This window comes from Pelophylax lessonae, assembly GCF_965119305.1.
Source record: "Pelophylax lessonae genome assembly, chromosome: 8".
Taxonomy (NCBI): domain Eukaryota; kingdom Metazoa; phylum Chordata; class Amphibia; order Anura; family Ranidae; genus Pelophylax; species Pelophylax lessonae.
The window spans coordinates 252,487,289-252,497,211 of record NC_138775.1 but is presented as its reverse complement, the minus strand read 5'-3'; the positions used below and the strand labels follow the sequence as shown (position 1 = coordinate 252,497,211).

General features: G+C 44.8%; 1 protein-coding gene across 2 annotated transcripts in view; it reads left to right on the top strand.

Moving 5' to 3' along the window:
• Positions 1 to 7,614, top strand: part of DNAI3 (dynein axonemal intermediate chain 3) — a gene marked incomplete at its 5' end in the record, with an annotated part of 119,222 nt that extends 111,608 nt beyond the window's left edge. For both annotated transcript variants that reach the window (XM_082265820.1, XM_082265819.1), the window contains 2 exons: positions 3,586 to 3,708; positions 7,382 to 7,614. In XM_082265820.1, coding sequence (XP_082121946.1) covers positions 3,586 to 3,708; positions 7,382 to 7,525 — 267 coding nt within the window. In that variant the 3' untranslated portion in view covers positions 7,526 to 7,614. The remainder of the gene's footprint in view (positions 1 to 3,585; positions 3,709 to 7,381) is intronic.
• Between the last annotated feature and the right edge of the window lie 2,309 nt (positions 7,615 to 9,923).

Genomic DNA, 9,923 nt, shown 5'->3' with positions numbered 1-9,923 from the left:
TGGAGATCCGCCCGCTGTGTTTACACACAGCGGGCGGATCTCCACACTAGATCCCCGGCGATCGGGGCAGAGCAGCGGCGATCGCCGCTGCTCCTCCCCTGGCCCGACTCCCGCTGTGAATGAAAACAGCGGGAGCGAGCCTCCGCCGGCGCGCAAGCGCCGCCCAGAAGGGGGAGTGTCTGACGACGTTAATACTACGTCGTCAGACGATAACGAACCACTTTGCCGCAGTACTATTACCGTACTCGGTCGGCAAGTGGTTAAAGTGGTTGTAAAGGTAATTTTGTTTAAATAAAACAATAAACATGTTATATTTACCTGCTTTGTGCAATAGTATTACACATTTTGTTCTGGGGTCCCCTGCTGGTGCTCCTCTTCTCGTGTGTATGCCCCATAGCAATCCATGGCTTGCTATGGGGGCACACTTGCAGGTTTGCTCCTGAGCTGGGCTGCGTGCGTCCATAGACACACATAGTGCTTCTTAGCCCTGCCTCTGCTCCACAGCAGCAGGAACCAATTGCCACTGCTCTCTCTGTATCCTGTGAGGAGAGGAACACAGACCAGCACTGGATCAAGATAGGACTCATATATAGGGAGGTGTGGGGGCAATACATGTAGAGGCAGTCGCCGAGTTACGAACAACTCCTACTTACGAACAGAGGCGGCATGATGTCACTGCCGGCCACTTGCGCTCCACGCTGGTCCAGGATACCGCTGAGCAGCCTCGATTCTCCTCTTCTGGGGGTTCCCCACCAGCGCTTCTGGCCCCTCCCTCCTGCCGAGTGCCTCCATAGCAAGCAGCTTTCTATGGGGGCACCCAAGTAGGCTCGCTCCTGAGATGCTGCTCGGTGTGTGTTCATTCACACATGGAGAGCAACTTGGCCCCGCCCCCACTCTCTTTTTAAATTGGCTCACTGGCTGTGATTGACAGTAGCAGGAGCCAAAGGCTCCCACTGCTGTCACAGCCAATGAGGAGGAAGAGACCTGGGAGAGCCGCTACTCTTATGCACATCACTGGATCGAAGCGGAGCTCAGGTAAGTTGTAAGGGGGTTTTAAAGCAAAAACCCCCTTCATTGTGGGACTTTAAAGGTAACAATGAATTGTCTCTAGAGAAGATATTTATCTAAAAATAATTTATTTTAAATTTTTGATATAAATTCTTGAAACATAATCACATTTAACAAATATTTGCACCACTCCTCAAGCAGCACCATGTTCACTATACACTTATGGATGTGATGTACCAATCCTATGTAGTCATATGTTTTAACATTGCATGAAATATTTGTTAAATGTGATTATGTTTCAAGAATTTATATCAAAAATTTAAAATAAATTATTTTTAGATAAATATCTTCTCTAGAGGCAATTCATTGTTACCTTTAAAATCCCACTATGAAGGGGGTTTTTGCTTTAAAACCTATTTTGGGATTATGGTAACACATTACCTTCAAGCTATCTACATACCTTTGTAAGTTGTAAGGGGGTGGCTGCTGCACACAGAAGGCTTTTTACCTTCATGCATAAAATACATGAAGGTAAAAAAAACCTTGAGCCTTTTCAACCACTTTAAAGGAGGGAATGTATTAAAGTGGTAATAAAGTCGGAATTGTTCAAACCCATTGACAGGCAGGCTTTTATAACAGAAGGGACCCTAGAGGTCTATTCTTTCATACATGTCCCCCCTACCTGTCAGCAGGTAATGTGATCTGGACCACACATGACCACATTTACGGCCTGCTCTGCTTGCCACAGTGATGTGACTCCTGTGCGCATGCGCGGGAGTGATGTCACATTACCCCGGAACGAATACCGGGTGAAGATGGAAGAGCCGGGGACTGGAGAGAGCTCTGACAGTGCTTCACTGGAGGGCCCCGTTTGTAGGTAAGTCAGTCATCATGTACTAGTATGCGGTGTATATCAGTACATTATGACTTAAACATGCAGGGAGGAACATTATTTTATATTGAAAAAGAGACTTTGCTATTACTTTAAGGTAAACAATGTCCTGCCTTTAGAACACCATAAACATTAGTCACGGGTTTTTGAGCTGTAGGACTGACCATGAAGAAAGACTTTGGTTACTTCTACAACTTCAAAAAATAATTCTACAACTTCACTACTACTTTATAAAACTTCTACAGCTGTGTAATATGAAGCTTAGGTCCTTTCCTGTGCAAATTGGCACAGTGGGCATTTTATATCTGTTGATTGCATATTAAAACAAGGACAGCACTCCTCTCCGCACAGGCTTGGGACCAACCATGATAGAACAGAAAGATACAGACTAGGACCGAATTCCCAGTAGATGCACCAATGTGTGTTCAGGTTTTAATTAACCACTTTACCGCTGCTCACTAGAGCTCTACTGCGGCAAAGTGGTTCGTTATCGTCTGGCGACGTAGACCTACATCGCCAGACACTTCCCCCTTTTAGCAGCGCGCGCGCGCCGCCGGAGGCTCGCTCACGCTGTATTCAGTCACAGCTGGAGTCGGGCCAGGAGAGGAGCAGCGGCGATCGCCGCTGCTCTTCCCCGATCGGCGGGGAATCGAGTCTGGAGATCCGCTCGCTTGTGTAAACAAAGCGGGCGGATCTCCTAAGTGACAGACAGGGTCAGATTGCAGGGTCCAGCATAGCTGAACCTGCGATCTGTCCCTGTGTCACTCAGTCACCTCCCCCCCCACACGTTAGTAAGCACCAGGCATACATTAACCCCTCCCTCTCCAATAAAATGAACCCCTTCCCTGCCAGTGTCATTTTTACAGTAACAGTGCATATTTATAGCACTGATTACTGTAGTAATGTCACTGGTAACCCCAAAAGTGTCAAAAATGTCAGTCAAGGGTCCAATCTGTCCGCCGCAATGTCGCAGTCCCGCAAAAAAAATTCGCAGATCGCCGCCATTACTCGTTAAAAAAAAACAACAAAAACGACAGTTTTTAGTTAGTAAACGCAATAACTTTTGCGCAAACCAATCAAAATACGCTTATTGCGATTTTTTTTACCAAAAATATGTAGCAGAAAACAAATTAGCTTAAAATGATAAAAAATTTTGATTTTTACATTTTTTTAGGGGGGAATTTCATATAAAAAATGTGAAAAATATTGTTATTTTTTCAAAATTGTTGCTCCTTTTTTGTTTATAGTGCAAAAAGTAAAAATTGCACAGGTGATCAAATACCACCAAAAGAAAGCTCTGTTTGTGGGGGGGAAAAAGGACGTAAATTTTATTTGGGTAAGGCGTTGCATGACCGCGCAATTGTCAGTTAAAGTCACACAGTGCCGAATCGCAAAAAGTGGCCCAGACGTACGACAGCAAAATCCTCCGGTGGTAAAGTGGTTAAAATACGTAGTTTTCTCAGGAAACCCAGATACAAGAACATACAAACTCCATGCAGATAGTGTCCCTGGCTAAAAATAAAACCTGTAATAATACTGCAGGGCAAGTATGTAAAATGTGTCACATTTATAGTAACGTGGCAGTAATGAAATATGACTATTGCTAAGATAATTTAAACTGACCAATCAAAATACATCTGGATGTAGAAGGTGGTACCAAAGTCCAATAAAATCTTTCCTTACAGAACACTGGCATGCAGCATTACTTTGAGAGGGAAGTGAAACATCTGGAATACTACGAACAGCGAAAAACCTTCCGAGCCTCAGAGAAGAGATCACTGGAGCTGAAGGAGCTGAGCAAAAAAAATGTAAGTGAGCATTTTCCAAAAATATCGCAATCATCTCCATCTTCTAGTCATCCAACCCCAGATTGAGGGGATAACATTTGCCATACATTAAATCCAGGATATTTGTGCCATCTGGTGAGAAGAGATTACTTTTTGTCAGGTTTGGGCAAATACTGGAAAATGTTTATCAAATACTGTAGTTTTCCTTCCCTGGTGCCCATCCATGGCAATATACTTATGGATAGGCACCAGAAATTTGTTTAAAATGCTTACCATAATTTCCCATTCCTGGTGCCCAGCCATAGGTATGCTGCCACATAGGCACCAGGAAACATGTAAATCAGGCATGTGCAGGCTGCTAGAAACCATCCCACAATATGCATGTATACAGCCACATGGCACCAACCGATAACTTCCATCCCAGCCAATCAGGTATTGGAACTTATTTCAATTGTAATTTTGACATATCAGTAGAGCTCCACACAAAGAGGCATTCTGGTATGCAAATACATTTTGGCACATGAGCACAACCCTTCACAACTTTGTGTACATTACTGTTGGTTCATAAGTATGACTTGGAGGCTCACTAGGAGGGCATGGGAGGTGGGTTTGTGTTTGGGCCAATCACCAACATCAGGAAGTGAAGTGACAACTTTTGGGGCTCCAGGACTGCTCCACAGTTTTACCAAGTGTGTTTTAAGGTCCCTTTCATATATTTATTTGTAGTATAGGTTTATTGTAACGTCATCCCGCTGATGTGGTGCATATACGAGGCCCTATGTAAACACATTTCGGTGCCCTGCACGCTCCCAACACAGACCAGAAAGCTCCTGATGCATACTAGCGATTGGGAGCTTCTTGATCATGTGACTGCTTTGACAGCCAATCACAGTGATCACATGACTTGAATGCCCGCCTCCTACCATTTAGAAGCTCTTAAACCAGGGTTTCTCAACTAAGGTTCCTCCTGAGGTTGCTAGGGGTTCCTTGAGCAATGGACAAATTCTGCCTCTCAGATAAGTTTCCAATGACACCATTATTCCTTTTAGCTATCTGTAAGGGAGTAATTCTCCCCAATGATGACAAGAGTAAGGAGTGTTCTTCCCAGTGACTGTCACACTAATGTATCATGAGTTGTAGATTTTTAATTTTCAGCAAGGCCAGAAATTTATTTTAAGGGTTCCTCTGTGTTGAGAAAGTCTTAAACCATCTGCAGGCACCCTTTAATACACGTATGTGGTCTCCCCAAAGTCATAGTATCATATTTAGCTTGTGTATTAAAGCGGTATTAAACCCAAAAGCAAACATCTATTATATTGCAGCTTACCGATTCTTAGATGTTTTGGCTGCATTCATTTTCTTTTTAGGCTTTTTTGCCCTTATTTTCACATGCTGATCCTGACTGTAAGTTTGTCGTTTTTCAAAAGAACACGCTCTCCAGCAGAATGAAGCAGTTACAGGGATAGAACAAACCATTTACCACTGACTGGGGTGCTTACAATGATCAGATTTTGTGTATTTATGTAAAACCTTTATCCCAAAAGGAAATAACTGTTTGCTGTAACTAATTATAAAGTGTTAGCTGCAGTTGGGTTTCAGTTTGTTAGTGTATTTAAACCTGCTAGTCCATCTAACAGGCCCCTCCCCCTAGACTGAAAATGCTGCTGTCTGCTGTGCCCCCTGTGCTCCTTTATCCAGAGTGGGGGCACACTAATACAGAATGTGTGTTACTGGCCAGATCATCAGGTGAAAACAGAGGGGGAAAAAGCCTAAAAAAAGAAAATGCAGCCACCGCCTCTAATGATTGGTAAGCTGCAATCTATTACATTTTTGATTTTGGGTTTAATACCGCTTACAGTATAATGTGCCTTTATACTGAGATACACATCATCTCTAAAGTGGGTTATAGGACTCATTCACACTACAGCACCCATTCACATTACAGCACCCATTCACATTACAGCAAGGTGCACTGCAAAGCATGCATTTTGTACATAGGCAGAAAAGCAGACACCATTGGCACTTGTGCATTGTGGTGTGCTGTAGTACAGCCAGGGCTGCCATCAGGAGGGTACTACCAGTACTCCTGTATGGGACCCAGGCACACAGGGGAGCCCGGACAGCGGGAGGATTGATGGAAGGGGGATCAATGACAGAACGATGCACTGTGTGCCTCTTCCTCCACCAGCTGAAAGCCGGTTTCTCCCCCTCATCCTCTCAGCTGCTTGTCTCCGCCCACACTCAGAGCTGGGACAAGGGGACGGCAGCCTGGAAAAGTGGTGGAGAGGAAATAACCAGGAAGAGGTGCGCTGTGTTGTGCTCTCCGGGCTCTCTCCTCCTGTCAGAACAACACTTGTCCATGCAGCATAGGAGAAAGGATCGCTCTTATGGCACTTTTCCACTGCAAGTACCGGCTCGGCTCTACTCGGCCCTGCTTGGCCCGGTTTGCTTTTCCACTGCTGGTACCGCATGGTATAGTGTTGGAACGGTTCGGTACGGTATGGTTTGCTTTTCCACTAAAGTAGTACTAAAGTTAAGTGGGTGGGATAACAACGGGGTGGGTGGAATTCTCTGACCAATCAGTGGCTAGTAGTGACTGCATGTGAAGGATTGTGGGATATGGTACCAGTTTGGTACCTGTTGGAACCACAATCGAGTAGGTACTGTTTTTTCAGAGCCGTACCGTACCGTTCGGTTCCATGCAGTGGAAAAGCGCCGCCGTACCGTACCGAACCGTTCCTACACTATACCATGCGGTACCAGCAGTGGAAAAGCACAAAAGTGTGCCAAACTGTTCGGTTCCATGCAGTGGAAAAGCGCTAATACATTGCATCAGGATGTGCGCACACACACACATACACACACACAGTTTGATTACCAGAGGGGGTCAGGTAGGCTGTACGGGGCCCTGGGATTTCTAGCGGCAGGTACATCAGCATGCAGTAGATATGCATTGGGGTGCAGTTGACACTGAATAGCACAACACATTGCAATGCGGTGCGTTACCACGTAGTATGAACATCTTAGAGAGCGTGCCTGCTCAATAAGCTTACAACAGGTACTTAGGGGAGCTTAGGGGGGAAGAATACTGGAGGAGGGCATCACCAATAGAGATTCTCACTAGAAGTCCAAAATGCAGGCAGGAACCTGGGCAGAGCACAGAACTGGCATGGAGTCAGGTTCTGAAAAGCATTGCCAGTCTGCTCTTCTCCTTCCCTCTATGTTTAAAACCTTCCATAGAAACATGAGAGGTCAGCAGAGGAAAATGTAAGCCAAGGCGTCCTGGTAAAACTTTAGAGGGACATTGAGTTGTTTTACTTGGAGTTGCAGTTGAACAATGGCCAGTTCCAGGCTCTGTGGCTGTTTTTTTTTTATTATAAAAGTCTGGACCGGTTTCCATTTTTTGTCAGTACACTGCCCCGAGCAGAATGTGGCTTTTCTGCTTCTTTTTTTTGGTTGGAATGAACAAATTCTTAGCCATCTTGTAAAAAGTCCTAACTCCTAATTGAATCCTTTTGCAGCAATGTTGTGGAAACCATAATATGAATAAATGATGTTCAACATATCAACAAGTATTTAAAATCCTGCCTTGTCCAGATTGTCATTTCAATGTTTGCTTCGATTTATTCTATACATCAATCATCATTAATGTGGTTACTGTAATCTGAATAACTTGCCTTGTTTTAAATCGAAGGAAACGGCTCTACCAATCAAGACGAAGGAACAGCTGGAGGAGGAGCTAAGCAAAGAATATGCTGCGTATTTGGCCTCGGAGAACGCCATCCTCATAGGACTTGGTGTTAGGAAAGAAACCGAAGAAAAAGCAGTCAAAAGTTGATGTTTGATGTTAAAAAACTGTAAAATGATTATGATTGGACGTTACGTGTTGTATGGAAAATAACAGACGGTTTGCAGTAGATGGTGTGAGATGGTGGTTTTTTTTTTTTAATAGGGTGGTAAATGGAACAAAAAATGTAAGATGTATTTTCACTTTAAAACAGCTGTGGCCCGAGATCAGAAAAAAAAAGATTTGAGTGGTGAGCAGAATGCAAAATCAGCTTCCTGTAAAAGGAAAAGTGAGATATGGGAAATGCTGACTTGTTTTTAATGGCACAGGCTTCAGGGCTTGTCATCCTGATCCTTGCTTTATGACCTCTTAAATCACCTTATATAAGCGTTTAATCACTCTGACATCACCTTTTAGCACATAGCGTTCCCAAAATATAAAAGATTATAAACTATAGAACACAATGGGGTGATTTACTAAAACTGGAGAGTGCAAAATCTGGTGCAGCTCTGCATAGAAACCAATCAGCTTCCAAGGTTTTTTTTTTGTCAAACTCCTATTGAAGAAGCTGAAGTTAGAAGCTGATTGGCTACCATGCACCGCTGCACCAGATTTTGACCTCTCTAGTTTTAGTAAATCAACCCCAAGGTCTGTGGATACCTGATGATCCGGATCTCCAAGGTCCCATGTTTCCAGTAAAGTGCAGTGTTAAATGTTTCCAGTAAAGTGCAGTGTTAAAGTGTTACTAAACCCAGGAGCCTGCATTCACTAAGAGCCGGTTCACACTATTACGACTTGGTCAGCCTGGCAAGTCGCGCACCGTCGGGTCCATTGAGTAGTAAAGGACCGGTTCTAATAGGAGCGACACAAGTCACTCCGATTTAGAAAAAGGGTCCTGTACTACTTCGGGGAGACCTGGAGGCAACTTGCATAGACATTCATTTTATGAAGTCTGTGCAAGTCGCGCCGAAGTCGCGGTGCACGTGACTTCACAGGTCGCCCCCTAAGTCGGAGCGACCTAATGTGAACGGGGGCTAAATCTGTGCTCCCACAGTACACAGAAATTTAATTATTTTAGTAAATATAAACCGCTAAATACCTTTTCTCATCAGCAGTTAGAGCAGTTCTGTGACTTCTATCAGAGTCCAGGCAAGCACTGGTTAAAGCTTGTATGAGGAGTTTCCTGACTGTCCTATGAGACTGCAAGACCCCTGACCCTCTGTCTGGAGCGTGCTGATTGGCCCTGTGCTGATCACATGCATCCTCTCAAAAAAAAAAAAACATCTCTAGCGATACACACCAAACTGAGCATGTGCAGCCTGACTCCATAAACTCTGTGTTATTAGGAAATGATAAGGGGACAGTGGAAGGAGAGGAGGGTCAGAGAAGACAGAATCAAACAGCCTTTTTATACAATGTGGAAGATTAACCCCTGAGGTTCCACAGTGAGTATAACAAGCATGCTTTACTGCATATACAGACTGATTTTACTGTTTTGGGGTTTAGTAACACTTTAAACTAGCCATAGATGGATCAAATCTCAGCCAGTTCAGAAGGGACCGGCCAAGATTCCATCCCAGGGCTTGACAAATTTGCTTGAAATCTAGGAGCCAGCTAAAAAAGTTAGGAGCCAGCTTTTTTTTTTCGCACATGCCGAATGGCCGGCTTCTGTCGGACCGGCTGCCATACACACAGGCCCAATGGTGGCCAGTTTTATTTTAACCGGCTGATGTTACCCGGCATTCAACCAGTGTGTACTTTTTTTTACTTCTTCTGAGAGCTATTAAAGGAACACTCCAACCACCATGACCACTTCAGTGATTTTAAGTGGTCATGGTGGTAGGAGTCAGAAACACTGCACATGCTGGGATATTTACAATTATGTGCTGGGGGCTAGTTGCACCCCTAGCACATGTGACTTACTGCTGGAGGTTACTGCTGCCTGGTACTGCTGGTGGGTACTGCTGGCAGAGATCACTGAGCAGCACTGGAGGAAGCATACAGAGCTGATGCTTCCTGTATCTCTTCTGTCACAGGTGGAGTGCATTTGATATCACTCTGCCTGTGACACAACGGAGCCGGAACTACACTACAGGACGAATTGGCTCTGTTCTGTCACACAGAACATACCGTTCTTTCATCCGACATTCCAAATCTCTTGCGAGGTGCGGGAGTCTCCCGCATGCGGGCGCGGCACTTGCGGGTGTTAGGGAGCTGCAGCCACCATGCGGGAGGCTCCCGCAACCTCGCAGGATACTTGGGATGTTTGGCAACAAGAACTCTTCGGCAGGGTAACCCAGGCGCCAGGCCGCTAATTCTAGTCGCCAATGTGACCTGGTGCCCAGGGTTTGTCAAGCCCTGCTCCAGCCATCTATGAGTAGACTGATTGTACCCAAGTTGATCCATTGATCAACTTGGGTACAATCAACAGGTCTGATTTATAGCGTGT